Below are 23,670 nucleotides of genomic sequence, written 5' to 3' on the forward strand. Positions count from 1 at the left end.
CATTCCCTGTCAATCACTCTTTTGCGCCTACACGCACGCAACCTCCCTCCACGACTCGATCTGTTCAGTCGTGCGGCATCGGTCCCAACCTCATGACTGCAGGATACAGGGTGCTTCTGTGAACTGACAGATTTGCGTGTGTTAAAGAACAAGTACCCTGCTGCTGAGAAACAAAAAGGAGGGCGAGTACATCAACAGGAGAGGGAGAGAGGCCAAAAAGAAACTCTGCATGCAGAAGAATGCATGAAATGCAGAATTAGGACCCGCTAGTTATCAACAAAAAAAAAGAGGGGAAAAAACTGTTAAACCTGCGGGAGCCTCTTTTTGCTACCTTGCCCAAAACAGAAAGAGTATTGTGGCAGAATACCAGATCACTGTAGCTGATGTCGCTGATGTAACATAACAGCTATAGGCCGACCTGTTTCATGAGAGAAGACAGGGAATGTGCACACTGCTCACAAAATGAGGTGGAAACGGAGCTGCACTGTCTCTGATGTGGTATGTCCATATTAGGAACACATTTCAAACAGGTCATACGAGGGATTTGAAAACTAATCATGAATAAATCCTATGTTAAGCGAAATATGCAACCACTGGGGAAGGACTTATTACCGTTAGCACCAACAACAATATAAACCTAACTTATATCATCTATTTTCCTTTGCCATCCATACTTTTAACTATTTGCACATTGTTACAACACTGTACACAGTTAATAATAAAAGAATTGTACATTCATTTTAAATTGTTGGTATTTGTGTGTGTAATGTGTACTTTTTTATTATTGAGTGCCTAGGGTGGGCCAGTGTTCAAGTCACAGCCATAAACTGCCATAAACTGTTACATCAGTTCCTCACTTCAATCACTTTTGAGAGGCGAGAGGAGAGATGAGAGAGCGTAAGAGGGAGAGTGGGGGGTGGGATTCAAGGTAGGTTGGGGGTAACAAAAGCAGAAAGGGTGAGAGGGGAGAGAGAAAAGTAGTATAGAGAGTGAGAAAGAAGGAATAAAGTAGTATTGAACGACAGAAAGAGGAGAGTGGGAAGAGATGGCAGGAGTACAGGGGTACAGAGACAGAGAAGGGAAGAGAGGACAGGAGCAGAGCAAGGTCATTTGTTCTTGAAAGGGAGAATGTATTTGAACGTGAAAGGGACCAGCTTGGATTCAGACAGAATGTCTACTAAGAACTGTTTGAATGTGACAGGCAGAAAGGTTAAAGGTCGGTTGTTAGTGGTGCTGCACCAGATTTTGTATGGTAACTTCTCTGACACTGCTGTACACACATACACCTCATTATGTGTCTACTGTGTGTGCGTATGTGTGTAGAAACTGTGTGCATGTCTGTGTGTGTGTCCGCATGCGTGTGCGCGCGGGTGTGTGTGTAGAGGACCTGTACAATATTTACCTTAAAAAACTTTAAGCTAAATTATTTAAATTGGATACAGATATTCATGGCTTAACCACAAATTAACATTAGGAGAACTCTGTTGTTTAGCGTCAATCAACTTCCACATATTAACATCTTCTGTTGGGACATTTTGGTGGTTTGGGAAGATTTCAATTGAGACGATTCACACTAGCAGCATGTAAATCCTCCACAATCACATGATGTCCTGTTGAAGGTCGGTTGACTGAAAGCCCCATAATAAATAGAAAATGTCAATAAACCTGAGTGTGCTAATATTTGCTTTTTATATGGAATGGTTTGTTTTTGGCTACAACTTGGCAACTTGCAATTACAATCCAGTCTCAGGGGAAGATGTTACATAGTATAAGAAATCTGTGACACTCCATTTAGTATAACGTTATATTACATTAGGTCATGAATTGGCTATGTTTAGGTATTCATTCCATAGTCTTTAGGAAGTACATTTGGATGGTCTCTCCATGGATTCTATGTCAATCGCTGGAGACAGAGTCTGTGGCTTTAAGCTACCCCTTGTGGCCATAGTTAACAACATCTTACTAAATGGAGATCCCAGATTTGCGTATACTATGATACATGTAGTCTATTAGACTATGTTGTGTATTAAGAAAATAAAAATGTAAAGTACTTTGTTATATATAGGCCTAATTATGGCCATGTTGCTCATCTGTTTGAATGCCAGATTACACAGCTGATGGGTCTTGAAAGCTGTTTGGGTCCATTATTCAGATACGTTAGCAATGGCCATTAGCCGGTCCAAAGGGTCGAGCAGTTGCTTTTGATGACACGATCAAATTGGGTTACATTTTTGCACTGAGTGCAGCGTGTGATCATACAGTAGATACGGCAGACTACTGTAGTAGGGGAATTCTGTGGCTTTCATTAGATATGTTATTTGTACCGGGATGACTTTTGGGTGGCTTGAAGATGGGGACTTATTCGGTATAAATTAAATAACGTTTATTTCCAAAGAAGGAAATTAATCAATGGTGAAAAACGGTACTTACTTGACGTAGATCACAAAGCAAGTTGGCTACCGTTTAAAGTCATATACCTATACATAGAGCAGCGGAATAATAATACATATGTAACTTACACATTTAAAAGTTTTGCTTTGCTTTCTGCAAATCTCATAATATGAATAATGCATTAAAAGCCTTTAGCGGTTATTGTGATTTTCCTTAACAGAAATAATCTCAAATGTCTCTAAAGTAGGCTACAATAGGTCAGAGAGCGTCTGTTCTCAGCCCTGCAGAGCAAGAGACAGGCGAGATTTTAATGATAAAATGTGAACTGCACCCACACAGAGCTCTGAGTGGTAAGCAGCGAAGAGATAGAAATAGACCAGACGAGAGGTGCAATAGCTTCCAACCCACGCGCTTATGGTTCAGCAAATCATATGCATACAGTAGCTGGATATTCCTTGGTATAGGTGAACTTGGCATAGACTGTATGCTTCCCATTTCAAATGATGTAAGTAGGACCTATTATAGTATATTGTAGGATATCAATTAATTATTTAAAATCAATTTACTTTTGATTATATTACAATGTTTTTTTTTTTATTGACAAAAATGCCAACACAAAAAAATGCATTCCTGCGTTACGTGAGTAAAGTCTCTACAACTCCAGAGCATCTTGCCATGGCGAAACTTTCGCATTAATAAATCTGAGCCGAGGTAGCCCCCCCCCCCCCCCCCCCCCCTTTTACGCATTAAAGTAATAGCCCTCTCCTTCCTTCCCCCTGCAGTGCCGCTTCTATTTGTTTTGCACTCACTTGATCCGGAGCGGAAATTCCTTTCCGTTTTTGTGAATGACAAACCAACAATTCATCAACACAGTCCGTTCCATCCGGCCTCGTTTCCAGGGCGACGAATGCTCGGCTCCCTCTGATTGGCTGACCGATATAATGTATCCATTGAAACGCCTCGCGTTTGTGACCATTCACTAGCTTTGCCCGGTCGAGAGCACGTCGTTACGAACCAACCCGGACGAGAAAATATACTTATTCGCAACGAGAACTTGGAAATAGATAACGTGAGATACAAATGAGATGCATTTACAACTGAATTGCAATCAATCGGGATTTTACAGGAGAATTGCACTTTATAATGCGAACGCGGGAGTTTTATAACAAGAAGATAACGTCAGTGCTGCCCAGTGAGTCATTGATAAATACATAGGCATTCTTCAAGCTGCATGAATGAGTGCTAGTACCGGTAATCTGCGGTCTGGTATCTAAGAAACATTCAGGTTTTGCAGATTTCTATCGAACCGTAGCAAACAGCCATTAAAGGTCTTAACAATACACGTTTTAATTAAAAACATATTCCAGAAGATATTTTTCCTGACCCGTTTGCGCTTTTACATCAATGCTTCATTCGTCATAACGTTCAGCTGTTGACGGCCTTTTGCGGTAGCTTACAAGGACCGACCTCAGAATTTTCCTGCAGTGAAGTGACCATATTTTTTTCCTAAATGCTTGACAAGCTCAAGCCCGTTCAGTTCGAATCGGTAATGGCGATCAGCAAGACCGTGGAGTGGCTGCGAGAGCAGCTCGAGACGCGCAAAGACTGCCTATTGGTAATGGACTGCAGGACCCAGGAACTCTACGAGTCTTCGCACGTCGAAACGGCGATTAACGTTGCCATTCCGAGTTTGATGCTTCGGCGCCTGAAGAAGGGCAATCTCCCCATCAAGTCCTTGCTCTCCAATGGCGAAGACCGGGAGAGATTTGCAAGGAGGTGCAAGACTGATACAATTGTGCTATATGACGAGTATAGCAGGGAATGGAACGAAAATGTCGATGGGGGATCGGTGCTTGGCTTGCTCCTCAAGAGGATGAAAGACGAGGGCTACAAGGCTTTTTACCTAGAGGGTAAGTGTTATTATTTGTCTGGAAGCGCATGTTATTCACAAAATAAACCCAATGTGTACTCAGTGAACAAACAATCGATATGGGATTATTTCAATTCTAGCGAACACCTGGGTCAGAATGCGTATAAGGTGACCAAATTTCGTATCAGTATTTTTTTTTAAATAAATTAACGTATCTAACAAATTAATTTCATCCATTTTTCTAGGTGGGTTCAGCAAATTCCAAGCCGAGTTCCCTTCCTTGTGCGAGACGAATCTGGACCGCTCTTTCAGCAGCAGTCCCCCGACTGGCCATGTGCTCGGGCTTGGGGGGCTGCGAATTAGCTCGGACTCCTCAGACATTGAGTCCGACATCGACCGCGACCCGAGCAGCGCCACTGACTCAGACGGCAGTCCCCTGTCCAATCCCCAACCCTCGTTCCCAGTGGAGATCCTTCCGCACCTCTACCTGGGATGTGCCAAGGACTCCACGAACCTTGATATTCTGGAAGAGTTCGGCATCAAGTACATTCTGAACGTGACCCCCAACCTCCCCAACATGTTCGAGAACGGCGGGGAATTCAAGTACAAGCAAATCCCGATCTCGGATCACTGGAGCCAGAACCTGTCACAGTTCTTCCCCGATGCCATTAGCTTCATAGGTAAGCGATGTCACTTCTGTCGAAGCACACAAGATCCCCTGTTTTGCTCACATTATTATATTTAAAGAACATGTTTTGTATAATCTCAGAATTATCTGAGGAAAGTTAATATTTTTGTTATAGATTTAGGCCTATATGACAATGCCAAGTGGAAGCCACAGGTCCACAGAGCAATAACTTAATCCTATTAATAGGTTATCTTCATATCGTCAGGAAGTTTTTAGTTATTATTGTACATTTGGGATTGTAGGTTTCCTGGAGTAACCTATTCTCAGTCATTGTGGAGGGGACATACAGTGTGAACACAATTACGGCCATTGTCAAATACTGTTCCAGTTCAAAGTCCCTAACTACAAGCTGCTCCCAAATTGCAATAATTAAAACTTCAATGGAAAACTTCCTGTCTCTACCTTTTTGTCTGTAGCTTACTCCGGGCTTGTGTAATTGTAATACAAAGGCCTGCGTGGAAATCGGAGAGGGGGAGAAAAAGCGAGGGGGGTGGGGGGGATTGGTAATTTGAGCACAACAGGAAGGAAGCAGCCATTGAAAGTAATCTAGGACAGCACAGCAATGTTTTCCCTTCACAAAGAGAGACATTTACAGGCTGTGTTGACATCCTGTTAGCCCCGACAGGGTGCCCTCATGACTCCTACGTTTACACGCCCAAATGACACTATTGTCAAGTAACCCGGGCAGGCTGAAGAATGGCTTGATAGAGCGTTAATAGACCATTTCCAAGTCGTGGCACTCCTGGCCAAGCTAAAGAATGACGGCTCTGTTTATGCGCACAGTACTGCTGCCGTTTGCTGATTGATCTCCCTTAGTGACTGTTATCCTTTTGTACTTCCGCCGCGTAGCTGTGGAGATGGTTGAGTCAGTGTTGGCTACAACCAGTATGGCTGTACAGCAGGCCTACTAATTGAAGCTGACTGTCCCTTTGTCGCCACAGGCACAGTTTTATCTGGTTGTCCTCGCAGTAGTCCTATGTCTGAATTAATGGCCATTTTATTGTGTCGCCGTTCTTTTCTCCGCCGAAATAGAAATAATGCAAATCATGCACAGGTCTATAACAAAATCTTGTTTGTTTCTGTCCTCCTCAGATGAGGCCCGGGGTCAGAAATGCGGCGTCCTGGTCCACTGTTTGGCCGGCATCAGTCGCTCGGTGACCGTCACCGTTGCCTACCTCATGCAGAAGCTCAACCTGTCGCTGAATGACGCCTATGACATCGTCAAGATGAAGAAGTCCAACATCTCACCCAACTTCAACTTCATGGGCCAGCTCCTGGACTTTGAGCACACCCTGGGCCTGAAGAGCCCCTGCGATAACCGCGTGGTGGCCCCTAAACAGCCCCTGTTCTTCACAACCCCCACCAACCACAACGTCTTCCAACTGGACCCACTGGAGTCCACGTGAAGCAGTGCCACTGTCACCCCCTACTGGCCAGAGCACTGCAGTGTTTCTCTTATTTATTTCCGTCACCTGTTGTGACACGGTGACATCCTGCGTTATTGACACAGTTGGCTTGAGGTTAGCAGCTGCCAAGCGGGCTGCACGGTTGGTCTGCCTGAATGCTCGCACGCAGCTGCTGCGAATAATGTGGACAGAGAAAGAAAGACAGAGATAAGAGGTGGAAGAGAGAGAAAGAGACGGCTCATTAACTCTCCTGAATGCCTACATTGCTGTTGGACTCAGCGGAGGCTTTTGCCTCTTTTTTTTCTGAGTGCGTTGAAAGAAACGCTAAGTGATCTGATAGTCACGTGTACGTTAGGCTTCACAACGAAAAGGCTGGTGTGCCAAAGAGACATGATTGTGAACTCAGTATATAAATATATATATATATATATATAAACAATCCTTTTTGTTTTTGGGCCAGCACTTGCACCTTCAAGGCTTTTTCCAGGTGCATATTACTTGTCTTCTGTGAAGACTTGCCTGTTGGAGGTTGAAACACCCCTGGTTAAGACGGCACAGTGTATTGAACTCGATTTTACATGTGTGGAGTCAGTTGAATCATTTATACACATGTATATACCTTAATATGAACGGCTATACAGTAAAGCCTCGCTCTAGTGTATTCCCTTTTGCAACAAGTGGGTACTGAAGATTCTTTTTCATCTTCTGCTTTATGTAAGCAAACCGACTGTATATTGATCAGTAACGTTACATTTATTATGCCAAAAATTTTTAATAGGTTTTACAAGAATTGTAAAAATTGTGTATTTCTGTAATATATTTCATATTTGCTTTTTATGTGAATTCAGCCGCCAGGCCTTTTGTGCACCCACTTTACATGAATCAAAGTCACCTTGGTTGTATGCCTTAGTTTTGTACATAGATGTGTTATCATGCATTAACCCTCAAATTACTTTCCCAGAGCTACGCTTTCCCCATCTATTACAATTTTACCAAAGTGAACCATAAAGAAATGACTTAATTAATTTGAATAATTTCAATTGAGTCACTGAAACGATCAGGGCATGCCTGTATTGAATAAATAAGGTCCAATTATTTGTACTTTGATGGAAATAGCTTTCTGCGAGCTGAATTAAGATGTCTACATTTTGTTTTTGTTTAGTGGGGAACATTGAGGGTTAAAGCAAGTACATGCTTATCTGTGTGCATGGCTTTCAAAGTCTGGGAAATGTTGACAAAGCAGGAGGCTCCGCTTGCCTTGCTTCTTCAGGGAAATTCTGAAAAATGCAGTTTTTTGTTGGTTGAGAAAATAATCCAGATTATGGGGGGCGGTTGTTGTCCCTTCCTTCTGGGATAAGTCTCGTCTATGGGGGAGACATTTTGGTTTCATTCCCCACCACCCCTACAGTCCACAATCCTCTCTTACGAATGTAAAGAAATGATAAGTTATTAATAAATTACTATTTTGTCTACTTCCTTGTGCCAATGTCTTTACTCGTGTCTCCACACTGTGGATGTTTTTCAATGTCACACGGTGATGTGTTTACGTGTACTCAGGTTCACTTCAGTCGTCAGACTCATGACTCACAACGAGCCATTCACAAACATACGATTGCCCTTTAACAACATCTTGTCTGTTTAATGCACCAACTGCCCGATATAAATGGCACCTAACACAATGTCAAGATAGCAGAGTATGAAATGTCTTTATCTGCCACGTCATGTTCTCTTTGAAGCTCCTCCAAAATCTGACCTCAAGGGTACAGATAGTTCGAAGCCGTAATTTCAGACGAACTGACTTATTAAGTAGATGACTCATTGAAGATCTGTTTATTCCAAGTTTTTTTTTCTGTGTGTGTGTGTGTGTTTGTATTTATGCCCGGGTTGTGGTGTACCCACATGGCCTTGTATTTCCTAGAACAATACCTGAAGTTAACCTGGCTCTAATCCCTTAACCTAACCAGTAATGCCTAAACCTAAAATTACCAAAGGTCCTAAAAAGGCCCAGATTGTTCATGTTTTATAATGCTTGTTAAGACTTTTCATCCTAATGTGGTCTGTGAAACAAAAGCACACAGTCCCCAGAGGCCCCAGGTGAGGTCAAAGTTATTTGTTTGCATAGAGTTGTCCATCAAAGTCAAATGAAAGTCCCTAAACATGGAGTAACCTGAACATGGTGCTACCCGACTCTGTGGATGGCATTCCTGGAGGGCATAGAGAGAGACGATCCTCACAGATAAGCAGGATATCATGTTCGCATGCAGAGCTTACTTGCACTTCACACCTCCAACTCATGTATTCTCAGTGCAGTGTCTTGCTGCTTTTAAACAAGCAGCCCGATTTGAGCATTTTTTCCTCTAACTTATCTTTGGACTAATCACAACACATAAGAGTATGAAAGATAATTTTATGCTGCCTGTGACAGACATACACACACACACACACACACACACACACACACACACACACACACACACACACACACACAAACACAAATTCTATAATTTGAAATGTCAAGCCAAATCATTACCAAGATCTTACATTTGAAACGAAACTACATTCAGCCTATGTTTATGAATATAGAAAGACTTTACAAAAACCTTTTAAACCCGTACAATTAAAAATGAAACACATAAAAAGTATTTCTAAATAATCCTGTTTGGAGGATCGAACAGGCTGAAACAGTACCAGAGACAATATATTGACACTGTAACAGTATAGTGACAACACTGTAATAATACAGGGGTAACACTGTCCTGATATAGTGTTACTAAACACACCAAACACAATACAGCTACGTCATTGAACCAGATACAATACAGTGTGTTACAACGTTGTGACAAAACCGTAACAACATAATGATCACAATGTACCCGAGACTGTGTTAGAATTATTCGACAACATCCTTGCAAATATAATGACAGCATCATAATAATATAGGGCTAACAATGTGACTACAGACTGTTAACACTCTAAAACCATAGTCACAATACTGTGTCAATAAAATGACAACAGCCTGATAATAAAGCAACCACGACGCAACAATATAGTACAACGGCGCAATATAGGGGCAGTCGTCTAAGAAAATGACACACATTTCTATCTGTCAAACGGTCAGAATTTACCCATGATATATTAAGCACCAGGTGCATGTGTGAATTAGGGATTTCGAGTGGCATACCTATTAATTGCGACAAGTGGTCAAGGGAAGATGAGTCCAAAGCTTCCGCATTTGTCTTCTGTGTTTTAAAAGTGTTTTCAAATGAGGTGGACAGGGGCCACACTGTCAGAGATTGACTGCCGTAATCAGTAACCCTCTGATGTCATGATGGGTTGGCCTACTGCATGACAACTGGGCGACAGGCTCTCTGGGCCTCAGGATGGCTCTGGCACACTGCTCTGGCCTTACATGATGTTAATGCCCTGGATTACAGGCCACAGGAAACTACCTCTCATTGACAGGAAGGACAACCTCATGCTTGCCCTCCAACAGCCCTGTGCTGGGGGGGGGGGTGGTCCTGGTGGTGTGGTATGCATACTGTACTGAGAAAAATACATTACTTTAGAAACAATGGCAACGTGGTGAAACATTTCGCTGTTGGGGTGCGTTACGGGCAACGGCGTGCATCGCAGTTGTCAACATACTGTCGTTTTCTTAGAGTTGAACTCCTCAGACTGACATTTAAGAGGTCATTTAAATTCAGTCCCATGCGTGGTTTGACATTAACGACCAAAACTCAGTTTGACGCCGGCTGCTCGTGTAGCTAAATGTCAAGTAGTTTTGCCAGACAAAAAGTTAGCTGGCTCAAGACAAACCCTCGTTAACATCATCCAATGGCTGTTGTGCCTTCAAGGCTGGGATATTAAACGATTAAACACTGGTCTCAGTGGGAATCACCATAGATTCTTATGGGCTTGACGGGATTGACTTCCCACAGTAAACTACTTGGCATTGTTTAATATGAGCAAATCACCCATCTATTAGGCACGCCTCCAAATGGAGACAACACAGGTATGAAGGACAGGTACAGGGAAGGATTAGGGCGAAGGCGCTGTGGGAGATTATTTGTTGGTATCTTAAGCAGACTAATTTAAGTTCTTCCGGTCTTTCTATAATGCCAACAAGAGCCCAGTTTGATGCATTCGTCCTAAGGAACCGTGGTGCTCTTTGGGCAGTTGTCCGTTGACTTCATATGAACATCCCCCAGATCAGATTGTAAAGGGAAGGGACCAGCTGGCTGTGAAATGGGGAGGGTGGGTGGGTGGGGGGTGCGGTCACAACCCACGCACATTCCATTCCTCAGCTGATATGAATGGCTGTCATTCTGAAATCTGGGGCTCAGGGAGGGGCATGCTGCTGATGAGGGCCGACGTGACCCCTGTTGGGGCATGGCTCTATTTTTATTGGCCAGACAATTATTCTTATTTTTCTTTTGAGGGTTAGTGTTCATCATCAATGTGTGATGTAACTGTTGTGAAATATATAACATCCCTTTAAGAAGACAATTCACCTAAATTACAAAAGGTCTCATTGGTGTCCCAACCTTGTGATCAGGCTATGGACAAAGAATGTCCGGAATATGAGCTTCTGTTGGGTTTCCCTGGCACTGTTTCTAAATGCTAGTATTTTAGCATTTCTGACACAGATACCATTCAGGTCCTGAGACTTTATACTAGCATTTTTCACACATCATATCCAAATCATGCCAAGGTATTTGACATATATTGGAAAGCTCAACAAAATGACTGTGATATGACAGGCATACGATACAGATATTAGTACCATGATTATGTGGCATTTGTAAAATAAATCTCATTCTAGTACTGGTATGAATTTAAGCGTTCTTCATGCATCATGTTCAAAAAATCTATAAGGGCCTTTGTTGAGCCTCACCAATTAAATATTACATTAAAATACTTTTGGACAATTTAGATAAGATGCATGAAAAATGCTAAAATAGGTCTCTGGACTGGACAATGCATATTGCTAAAATGCTAAAATGCGTTTGGAAATTATATGAAAGTGTTGATTACAGTTAACCCTTGTCCCACACACTGCATACAGGGTAAGGACATCAATGTGCCATGTTTAAAATGTTAAATATTGGCAAGTTGCACTCTCGGTTAGTGTGTCGATATACCTTTTGAGCCAAATATGGCCTCTGGATCCTTTCTTTTCCTGGACGCAATGTTCCCTGGGCGTGTTGTTGTATGTGTTGGGATGCACGAACCTCACAGCCAAACACCTGACAGCTAAGTCATTTAACACTGCTGCATTCCGAGGAGCAAGTGTGGCTTGTGGAGATGCAGACATGGATCCGTCCGGAGGCCCGCTGCCCCAGTTCCCACTGGCCTAAGACCCCTTGGCCCTGACAGACAGCCCTCTAAGAAGTGAAAAGTACGCCCAACAGGTTGTGAGCTAAACTTGGCCTCCTGTGCTAATCCCGTGCTAACAGTTCCTATTCTTGTCACGCACCAACAGCCCCCCCCCACCCCACCCTCTCTCACACACCTTTGGTGCCCATCCTCCACACCACGCCAAGCTACTCCGGCAATTTCCTGTGGAAGTGTTGTAGGGCAGATCATGTTCCCCATCAGATGCCTGTCCACATGTATACAATACAAACAAACGGACAGACAACATGCACACACTGTTCTTCCACGCGTATCAAACCGTCTCCCTCTGCCTCTCTCTCTCTCTCACTCTGAATCTTTCTTTCTGTCTCCGTTTCTTTCTCTTTTGCGCATGCTTTCTCTTTTTCTCCCTCCCTCCCTCCCTATTTCTTTCTCTCTCTTTTTCTTTACCGCCCTCGCAATTTTTTTTATCCAGCCAAAGTGAACAGCCTGGGATAAAACCTTGTTGACGCTACAGATGGGTTATTTGCTGTCAACTTCCTGTCTCTGGATTCTGCCCAACACACACACACACACACACACGTAAGTGCACACTTGCATGCACGCACCAACACATACACACACCACCAACAGAAACACACCTGTTTCACCCATGTATGGGCCACTCTCCTTGGCTTGTTATGGTCTAATGAGGTGGTGGTGAGAATGGTTAGAAAGAGGCTGGCTGACACACATCTGCGCAAAATGACAACTATTTCAACTGATGCTTCAAATGTGCCTAAAATCCTATGCAATCTGTTGAGGTGTGTGTGTGTGTGTGCAATGTGGGGATTGTGTTTGTGTGTGTGGGTGTGTGTGTTTTGGCACAGCTATAAATGTGTCCTAATTGAGCAGCAGACAGACTGCTAATTAAAAGGCTCACAGAGGTTTTCCATGTTCTCTTTAATCTGTAATGCAGTGGGCATTCATTAGTTCATTCATTAGTTTAATTACTTAATGAATTCATGTCACATGCCCTTCAGCAAGCACTTCCAAAGCAACATACAATTGTGGTCTTAAAGGTGAAATGCAGCCATTTTTATCTCAAAATCAAATCATTTATGGAAAGTAATTAAGAAACTTGTTACCGTTAATATGGTCAAATGCAAACAAGAAGACCTTTTTTGGCCAAAAGCAATTTCCCATTCAAGTAAATGTCCCATCCTTATGCTAGGACTATGACTGGAATTGATGTAGGTCTATGGCTTTCATATTGTACCGCGCGTGTTAAGCAATCTACAATTAGGTCCGGAAATATTTGGACACTGACACAATTTTCATAATTTTGTCTCTGTACGCCACCACAATGGATTTGAAATGAAACAACTGCAAACTTTCAGCTTTATTTCAAGGGGTTGAACAAAAATATTATATGAAACGTTTAGGAATTGCAACCATTTTCATACACAATCCCCTTATTTCAGGGGCTCAAATGTAATTGGACAAAAGAACACAATCATAAATGAAAGGCAAATTTTTAATACTTTGTCAAGAATCCTTTACAGGCAATGACTCCTGGAACGCATGGACATCACCAAACGCTGGATTTCCTCTTTTGTGATGCTTTGCCAGGCCTTTACTGCAGCTGTCTTCAGTTGTTGGTTGTTCGTGGGTCTTTCTGCCTTAAGTTTTGTCTTCTGCTAGTGAAATGCATGCTAGCCAAGAAGAACAAATGTCTCTTACTGACTGAGTGACTGACTGACTGACTGGCTGACTGATTGACTGGCTACCCCTTGCTAAATAATGTAGTGATTAGAGACGTGGATTATCAACCAATAGGTTATGCGTTCGAGCGTCATCACAGTCAAAATAAATGATGCATTAGGATTTGTTCAGGATAGACAAAAACTTTGCTGGCTGCAACCTTCAGTAGCTACAGTTATCGTAAGCCTAAAATAAAACTGTTTATGGTTTTATTGCGACTATTTCTGGTGCATTTTCGAAGTACACATCCGTTCATGCTTTTAGGGTAATATATATCACAACCCCTTGGGCAGTAAAAGAGTCGGGGTTTCCACGATTCTCTCGTCTTTTCACTTGACGAAAAAGTCAGTTATCGTCACCTACATAGATATTTATTTTATCAATGTAATTCACGAATGAAAGAAAAACAAGTGTAATGTAACGTTCAGTCTCCTTAGCTAGTGCTCAATTCTTATGACTATTCCAGTAAGTAAGTAGATACTAGAAAGCGTATTACTGGCAAAAATAACTGTTAAAACGACCAGTGGCAAAAGCCGGTAAACTTTAACACAATGTTTTATAGTGTCTAGTGAAATACTCAGACTTAGCGTAATGTTTAAGCGCGACAAATGCAATACAGAGAGTCACACACTCATAGTTCTGTGGCATAGTTTTTAAAGACACAGCCTCTCCCGTGGGAGACCCAGGTTAGAATCCAGCGAGGGCAACAACATCTCACTTTTAATTGTGGGCCGGCTGAACTAGGCTTGCCTGATTCCTTTTCTGGTTCTTTACTGTGGAAAGGATCCTATGATCATTCACCACTGTTGTCTTCTGTGGACGTCCAGAACTTTTTGTGTTGCAGAGCTCACCAGTGCGTGCTTTCTTTCTCAGAATGGACCAAACTTTTGATTTGCCAACTGCTAATGTTCCTGCTATCTCTCTGATGGATTTATTTTGCAGCCTAAGGATGGCCTGTTTCACTTGCATTGAGAGCTCCTTTGACCGCATCATGTGGGTTCACAGCAAAAGCAAATGTGAATGCCACACCTGGAATCAACTCCAGACCTTTTACCTGCTTAATTGATGATGAAATAACAAAGGAATAGCCCACACCTGTCCATGACACAGCTTTTGAGTCAATTGTCCAATTACTTTTGGTCCCTTGAAGAAAGGGGGGCTACATGTGAATACCATCAAATTATAGCTGAGAGAATACACTTTAAGGCCATATTCTTTATCTGTAACTTGAATATATTTTGTTAAACAGCCAAAATGACAAAACTAGTGTCAGTATCCAGTTATTTCCGCACCTAACTGTATGCAATTTTAGGCGATGGTCCCCCCTGAAAATGCATCAGAATTGGCTAAAATATTCCTCTGTATAATGGTTTTGGGAATTGACAATGCTCACTGACAGCCTGGGTTTTACTTTCATGATTATTACCAAGCATGACACAGTATGAGAAAAGTTTGAATGCAGGTTCATCATCATTTCTACACAGTTGAAATAGTGAAGTACGGCATAAAAACGATTTCTCCGAAGTAAACTGAAACATCCCCAGGTCAGACTGGACTGTGTGTCAGCCACGCTGCAGCCCTCTTCATGACCAAACCAGGCAACCTGATTTGGCTGTGCACTGAACAGGCGGTTTTATAAGCACTGAGAAGGCTGCGGTTAAACCCGGTTATCAGCGCCTTTCCCCCTGCTTGTTCCCTTCCCCTCCTCTTTCCAGAACCACCCACATGGAGATAAAGAACTTCCGCTGCTGCCGGGCCAACTCGCACTCACCACCACCACCGCCGGAACTGCTAATCTGTTTTCCTCCTGTGCTCAGTGTGTCTGGCTATCTCTCTCATGGTGTCTCTCTAGCTCGCTCCCTCTCTTTTTTTTTGTGATTTCCATTATCTCTCTCTCTCTCTCTCTCTCTCTCTCTCTCGGTCTGTCTTTCTTTCTCTCTGTGTGGTGCGCCTGTCTGTCTAGTAGGTCTTTCTGTTTTTTCCCCCTCTATCTGTCTGTCACCCTCACTCAGTCACATCATCTGATTGTCTTGCAATGCCAAGGTTGTGGGTTCTGTCCTGATGGGAGGCTGGGACGAAAACGTATGAACGTTTATGCATTTACTTCTGCAGGTTTCTCTGGATAAGAGCTTTTGCTAAATGGCCTGGAATGTACATTTCTGTCCTTCTCTGGGAGTAGGGCCTTTGACTGCTGTGCTTAGCACTGATCATATAAAATGTCCATATGCAGTATACAATACGGGTTTTGGTCAAGTTCTGTAAAATACCACCACAGATAGACACCTCATACATCATACAGATAGACGTTATTTACATCACTGTTGGATAGAATTTAGATACTTTTATTTATCTTGGTATTAAATACTATAACCTTTATTTGAAGGAGCAAGTTTTTGAATATTGTAACATAGGTCTTTGAACCGAAGTCTGGGTGTGTTTCATTAACACAGACTCTAGGTTTCACTGTTAAAACCATAATTTGCTTTGTTGACTGGCCCCTAAGTCCACCTACGCCCTCAGAACTGTGGAATGCTGGGATGGAATGTCTCCAGAGTTCTATGGGGGAGTGAGATCAGAATGAACAGCTTTGTTTTGAAACTCAGTGTTTTGTTGGTTTTTGCTCTCCATGGCCACTGGTTTGGACCTATTGTATATGAATACACTTGTTTCTCTATAAAAGCTTTGACACCCACTCCCTTCTTCTAGTATGGCAGACATTTTGTATCAGATGTGTTGACTGTACATGCTGGCCCATACGCAAATAAACTGTATGTAAATTGCATTTCTGTTTTGCTCATGCATTTTGAAATTAATTTAAATATTTGGAATACACTTTTATTTTGAACAGGTACTGTTCAATCTTTTGAATGTTTTTTTCCCCACATATTTATATTTTGTCAGTATGGACATGACAGGTAGCTATGGGAAATTCTGCTATGTTGTTAATAAACAACCCAGAAATGTTACTTTCTGTCAGGTTTGGGTGATCTATAAATGCACTATTTCCTGAGAATGTGGTACTGGGAGATGTTTCCAGTCACCTGTCTGGGAGATGAAAAGACCCAACTTGTTTGTCTTTTAGGGTAGCTCCTGTGACACAAACACATTCACCCTTGGAAAGACCCAACAATTCAAAGGAGTAATTCATGTCTGGTTCTTGGATTTACCCTATGTATGGCCTTCTCAAACAAAAGGACAGCCTGGAGAAATCCTCCATAATAGAACAGGGGTGGGAGCATTCCAAGGGAGGCATGTCACCAACTTTATTTAAGAGGTACTATGGAGACTACCCATGGTGTTGGAGCACCAGTAGGGGGCACCCTTCATCTCTGGCCAAAATATTAAATCCTAACATCCCAGGGCAGTGAAGGGGACATTGCTCTGCTTAGATGCTGTGATGGCCCGTCTGTCAGGTGGGACATTAAACAGGTTTCCTGACTGCTGGTGTAGTGGTATTAGTCACTGTGTCCTGGCAACATTTCCAATCTGTCTCTCATATCTACATGGCCATATATTCATCCCCATACAGTAATGTTCTACATGTACGCTATCCCTGATGTGTTTTCATGACTTTGGAAAATAGTTTTAGAGAAATTACAAAATAAATTTCACTCCACCCCCTTTACATAAGGGACTGTTTTCCAATTTCACTCAACCCTCTGCTTTCCTTTCAGACAAGTCTCCACGAAGGAAAAAGGTGAACAAAGCAGAATGCCATAATATCTGAGACTCTGCAACATTCCGGATCTGCATTGGATGATGTTTGTTTTTGCATTTGCTCAAAGAAATCCCACCCCAAATCTCCACCCCAATCATGCCTGAGACCACATGCAGCATCTTGGAGGCAAAGCTGCTAGGAAAAGAAACAGGGAGATTGAAAGAAGTAAAAAAGTAGGAAAGGGTGGTAGAAGCAGTTGACAAAAGGTGAGTGCTGACAGCTGTGATGTGATTGTGAATCATCGCCAGTGTCAGTCTGAGTCCCACGCTGAGGGCTTGGCTGAACAGGAGCACGATTAGTCATTATCCTCCACACTCAGTGGGCATCTTACCAGGTACATTTTATCATTGGGCCGGACACCCCTTCAGAACAGCCTGAATTCTTCGGGTCGTAGATTCTTCAGGGTGTCTGGAACGTTCCACGGGGATATTAGTCTATGCGCACACGATGGCGTCACACTGTTTGCTGCAGATTGGACAACGATGGGGTCAAAGCTGCAAATCGCCTGTTCCAACTCATCACAGACTTGTCCCGGGGGTGCAAGCAGGACACCCCAGCGGACTGACCTCACCGTTTTGTTTCCGGGAACCATTCTGGAGACAATACATGCTTTGTTAGTGTCCAAGTATCCATGTGAGGATGGATTTCATGGGCCATGAAGGAATACACCTGGTCAAGAACAATGTTCAGATACTGTGTTTTTCTGATGTTGCTCACTGGCTGTTCTACTGTGTCCCAAGGAAAACATTCCCCACACCAATACACCCACCACCATGAGGCGGTTCACTTGACACCATCATGCTGTGTACACCAACTCTGACACTCTTGAACAGTGTGACTCTTCTATTTGAAATGTGGAGGAAAAAACCTGCCAGCAAACTGATGATGTATTTATAAAACATGACAGTGAAACATGGACAATGGTCATACAGGAAGAACCTCAAAAGAACTGAAAATAAGCCATGGCTTAACAGTGCTATGATAAGATATTGTGTGAAACGAAAATTGTGTCTAAACATAACTGCCTGTTGTCAAGGACCCTGGAAAATGGTTGGATGAGGGATCTAGGGGGCGGTCTGTGGGGCCTGTAGCGACATGGGCAAAAACACTTAAATCTAAAAAGCTGTTAAATCTCTCCAAACCACTGTAATACAAGAGGCAAAATAAAGCAGCGTTGATGACAAAATCAAAAAGAAAACGCAGAAGCTGAAGCAGTAGGAATAAGGAACACAAGCCAAAGAGGTGGATCTGCACCCATAGCCAGTTGCCAAGGAAGACTTCTTTCCACCCTCATCTACTCTCACTCCACAGCAGCCTAGATGACTGGGACCTTACATGCTTTATATGACCGCTCGGCACTGTAAGCCAGCAACCCCTTCAGTGATGCCATAGCCTGGCTGATGTCAGTTAATGACAGAACTAAGACAGGTTGTGAACGCTACTACTACTTGTGTATTACTGACCGACCACATTGCATGGTTGCTATGCCAACAGTGGCGTAAATAAACAAACAATCAAACAGCCTACAGCGGTTTAAAAGAGGAATTTAAAGGAAAGGTTGCGTGACCTGTCCTGGACATGAATAGGCCCTGGCTCCTGTGTATGAAAGGATGGACAGCTGAGCAGAGCAGGACAGCCGAGCCCAGTCACACAGGCTTTCTAGAAACAGAAGCCCCCCCCAACATGTCTGTCAGTCATTCAATCAGTCCGTCCATCCATCTGTGTTTCTCTGTCATTCATGTAACAGTGAGCCTATTTAGACTACAAGCATTTTTGTTACAAAAAAACTCATTTGAATAACATTTCCCATATACATACAATTTTCTATTCACACCAGCAATGAGAATCTCTCCCTGAGCCAGAGGTACGCCGCAATGGGCAAACAGCCCCGACCCGGAATGCGTCTGATACTCACTGACTACCTTGTTTTGCTTGGTATCTAACGTGCCGTTCTACGACGAACAAGGGCTGTTGATGGAGATGGTAGATCATTTTAGATGCCTGTGTGAGAAAACTATCGTAGTGTCAAAAGTCTCAGTGGGGTGAATAATACCTGCATGCATACTGGGGTTTGATGATTATCCCTGTATTTTCTGAACTGGTCTGGCTGTGGGTTCAATCCAGCGACCTTTCGGTTTCTGTGCAATGCTCTTAGCACATCTGCTGCCCCCACTAGGCTATTTCCCTCCAGAGTAATCTCTGAAGTTCTGGTAGCTGTTAAATTGATAGTAACAGTAAGTTTCCGGAAGAACCTTCTTCTCTGGAGAAGGTTCTATATGGAAGCAAAATTGGTCTGTCATAGGGTTCTTCTCTGGGGATAGCTGAAGAACACTTTAAAGTTCTAGCAAGCATCTTTTCTCTAAGAGTGTAGGAAATTAAATACAATTTGTTATGGAAACCAAAACCTGATCCTCCATTAACTGTCAGATATCAGACCATGTCCTGTAATATTGCATGGCAAATCTGTTATTCAAATGTTTACCCCATGTATGAACATTACTGAAAGGTATTAACTTTCTATTCACCTTTTCTACTCCAAAGTTTTGCGTTCATAACCAAAACAGAAAGACTAGCTGTTAGAACCGGTGGGTGACACAGAGAGAAAAAGAGAGAAAGAACAAGAGAAAAGTAAAACAGAGAAATTGAGAAAACATTACCAACAGTAAAATATTAACATCAGCTCCATCAGCTCTACTAGGCCCCCAGACCTTATTAACATCCTTTACTCCAGCATGCGGAGTGCCCCACTGTTCTTCAATGGACTTCCTAGAACCAATGAGGGCACCACTCCTCACCTCCCGCCTTCAAGAGGGAACGCCCCTTTCAGAGGGAACGCCCCTTTCAGAGGGAACGCCCCTTTCAGAGGGAAGCCTCTGCGTCATTTGAGGGTACATGCATTCTGTATCAGGAAACAGGCTGGCCCTCTTTTAAGTGTTTTAGATCAACGCATTGCACAGACTTTGCTTATAAAATATGCTTGCAATAATTTCAACTGTAACTACATTTACGGTTATACCATGTGGATGGCTCAAAAATGCTTTTTGAGGTCTTTTTTTTCTCCTATTGGGGCCTTGCTCAAATTTAGGGCACTACAAAACAGTGAAAGGGAGGCCGTTTAAGACTCATTCCATTCTTTGTGTTCTCTGTGTGGGATTGGCAAGGAGGTAAGAGCTAAGAACAGGAAGCATCATGAAATCAATATCCCCATTGTGTCTATCACTCGCCTCTCTCTCTCTTCCGCTGGAATCTAGAAATGTTAAACCGCCAGCAAAGGACATTTGGGAAGGTTTCTCATCCTACAGCTACATGCTGACAGACAGGAAGAGGCCTCTGATGCCGTGTGAGTTCCAGTGGCGTGAAAGAGAAGCATTGGTGCATTCTAAGAGATCTCTTTTTGACAGTGATTAGTGATGTCCAGGTCTAATGTCCAAATCTGCCTTTGGTGAAGACATTTTTAAGTTTACTTAAGCCTGCGACAGGGGATATTTAGAGTTAAATGTGAGTGTATAATGTTTAATTTGACGCTATCAAAACACATTCGGCAAGAGGAAATAAATGGGCTGTTACTTGAAGAATGATTTTACCATTTTTATGTATTTTCCTTGCTGGTGAATAAAACTGAAATAATTTTTTCTAAGGGAAAACTCATGCTCTTTAGGTTCAGATACTAAAAAAACCACCTGTTATTATATAAAACATATTTGTTTCAGTCAACTTTGCTTGCAGTCAACCTCATGGCAACAAACTGACTCTTTACTAGATCAGATTCCGGAACAGACAGACATACTGCTGTCCGCAGGCAGGCTGGATGGCGCAATCTCCCTGGGTACTCTTCTACTGGTCCCCATGAAACACTAAACCTCTGCCGTGTTATTTCCCTTCCCTTCTCTGCCCTCATTAAGACTTCTCCTCCACTTCCCCTCTTCTGGCCCTGGAGACCGAAAGTAAAGAGTGTGTAGACTCCCTGACTCCCCACCCCCACCCCCCAACCTCTCCCTTGCTGTTTTACCTCTGTTTATGGTGATGTTTACCAGTGCCACACTTTGCTTCTTGCTTCCCCCTTTATGCTCTCTAAATACCCTCTCTCACCCCTGGAATGCAGACGGCTCCTGCTAAATTGACCACCACCTGCCCAGTCCTGACCCCGACCCATCACCCCGTCCAGCCTCACTCTCTCACAATTCAGTGGTGTTAAATTGCCTTGACCCTTCGTTCAACCCTGCCCAAATTGACTCAGAGGAGTGAGCTGGACAGGGTGGTGACGGAGTGAGTTCAGTTTCCATTGTTTTCCCAGTGGGAGAGGTGAAGTAGCAACAGAGGTAGCTAGTGTTAGCGTTGGCCATGTAAGCCTGCTGTTGCCTTTCGGTGGGCACGCCAGCTCAGCTTTCAAATTCAAACCTCCTTCCTCCAAGAAGGGAAAATAACAGGAGAGAACCAGACCCCAAGCCGAGCCTGGAGACTGAATTACTTGTAAGACGTAACACAAATGTGATTTCCCTCTCCTTTATTTATGTTTTTTCTTGGCTCTTTGGTTGTACTCATTTGAGGTCACTGCCAGGGGTCTATGTTGCTTTGTTCCCTCACCCCTGCTTTGCATTAATGTGACCATCACCTCACCGCTGTGACAATACATTTTTGGTAAAATGCTTTTTCTTAGAAACCAATTTCAAAGACATCCTGTCTATAATTCCCCAGGTGTAATGTCTTTCTCCTGGTACCACTATCATCAAGAGCTTGAGCATTACCATCAAATTAGCCTTTTTACCAATTCCATTTGGGTTTTATTGCCTTTTTTATATGCGCCTGATCAACTCCATGCATAACAAATTATTTGCATCTGATTTAACCCCATGTTTTACAAATTCCAAAGAGAGAGAGAGTAAAGAATAGAGGGATGATGAGAGAGAGAAAGGGAGGAATGGATTTGAAAGATGAGGGAGAAAGGACAAAAGAAGAGAAAGATATTATTCTTACTTTTCACTTGCTTTGGCAGTGTACACAAGGGCTTCCCATGCCAATCAATCCCTTTAAATTAAATCAGAAAACAGAGACAGAGAAACCGAGAGGAAGGGAAGAAAAGAAAGACAGAGAGAGATGGAGAGATTGAAGGATTTTGCACAACACCTGTTTTAAACATCAAAAAAATGTCCCTCACCAAAAATTCTCAAATACGCCACCCACCTTCCTGGTCCCCCCCCCTTGGGGCAGTAACGCCAGACTGTGTTGAAGATGAAGAAAGGGGTGACGAAAGGAAGGATGGAAGAAAATATTAATTCCTTCCAGCAAATGGAGCACAAGTCCCCCCCCCCACCCCAACCTGGCTCCTTGACAGCCTCAGATGGTGCTTGGTGACTGGTTCACTCTCACTAACTCCCCCTTTCTGCCGCCGAGTCTGGCTAGGCTCCAGGCGCAGGCTATCGATCTGCACAAAGGGCTTATGGGGCACCGGAGCAGGGAGGACCCATGAAGAATGGATGAAAAGAGGAAGAGAGGAGTGGGGGGGGGGGTGTAACGGACGACTGCCCCCACCTCTTTTTTTTTTTCTTTGGGGGCCTGATTTCACGCTGTCTGAGAATGGGAGGAGGGGGAAGCACATTGAGTGTGTCCTGGGGCTTTAGGATGGGGCGGACCCACCATTGAGAGGTGTTGAATGTTTTTGTGAAGGGGTGGTGGAGGAGGTGGTTGGGGGGGGGGGGCGTGCTCAGGGAGAGGTGTGGTAGGATTAGCAGGGGGACAGCGGGGGGCAGTAATCCCTTTTCTCCGTCTTGTCCCTTCTCTCCACCGTCAAAAGCCTTTGCCCCCGGGAGGGCCACTGCTTTCTGCACCCTATTTGTCCTTGGGTTTTTCCCCGTGGTTGTGGCTGTCTGGGGATGGTGGGGGGCTGGATATAATGGACAGAGGCTAGAGAGCAGGGCGAGGGGGGGGTGTGAGAGGGGGTGACGTATGTTCACGTCCAGGAAAGTAGGTGTGTGAAGGGGCAAAGGTGAGCGGAATGCTAGGGGTTTATGGGTGTTAAACACACTGTAGTCGAGCTTACTACTATTATGCTGGGAGCTTATGGGCAACATCTGAGGAAAGGTGTTTCTCCAGGATCACAGCTGAGCGTCACATTTGGGTTGAGGGCTGTGAAGTGTTAGTGTGTGCAAGTGTAGTTGTTTGTTTCTGTGTGTATGTATGTGTGTGGGTGTGTGTGTGGAAAATGCTTGCCCTCTGTGTAGAACAGTGCAGCTGTGGAGTGGCCATAAAAATGTTGAGGGTTGGGTGTCAGGGGTCATGGACATCCTGCAGGATGCGAGGGGTGTTTTTCCTCTTGCTTCTATTCACCCTGTTGCTGGTGGAACACAGGGGTCACTGGCTGGTCAAAGAGGTCACCTTTAATGTGACAGAAAAAAAGAGAAAGGCAGTGGGGAAAGTGAGACAGGGATGGAGAGAGATGGAAAGACACTTGGAATAAAAGGAGATGGTCGGTCAAGTGCAGTTCCTGCCGAAGGATAATGTC

General features: G+C 43.4%; 1 protein-coding gene across 1 annotated transcript; it reads left to right on the forward strand.

Annotated features, from left to right (window-relative positions):
* Positions 1-3,260: 3,260 nt before the first annotated feature.
* On the forward strand, positions 3,261-7,108 carry dusp6 (dual specificity phosphatase 6). Its single transcript, XM_010883605.4, has 3 exons — positions 3,261-4,301; positions 4,507-4,941; positions 6,042-7,108. The coding sequence occupies exons 1-3, from the start codon at positions 3,902-3,904 to the stop codon at positions 6,353-6,355; spliced, it is 1,149 nt and encodes a 382-aa protein (XP_010881907.1). The 5' UTR covers positions 3,261-3,901; the 3' UTR covers positions 6,356-7,108.
* Positions 7,109-23,670: the final 16,562 nt, after the last annotated feature.

Source organism: Esox lucius, chromosome 19 (assembly GCF_011004845.1).
Source record: "Esox lucius isolate fEsoLuc1 chromosome 19, fEsoLuc1.pri, whole genome shotgun sequence".
Taxonomy (NCBI): Eukaryota; Metazoa; Chordata; class Actinopteri; order Esociformes; family Esocidae; genus Esox; species Esox lucius.

Coding starts and splice junctions, on each gene's coding strand:
- dusp6 (XM_010883605.4), top strand. CDS start 3,902: ATGCTTGACAAGCTCAAGCCCGTTCAGTTCGAATCGGTAATGGCGATC. Junction 4,302..4,506: donor CAAGGCTTTTTACCTAGAGG/GTAAGTGTTATT, acceptor CCATTTTTCTAG/GTGGGTTCAGCAAATTCCAA. Junction 4,942..6,041: donor CGATGCCATTAGCTTCATAG/GTAAGCGATGTC, acceptor TGTCCTCCTCAG/ATGAGGCCCGGGGTCAGAAA.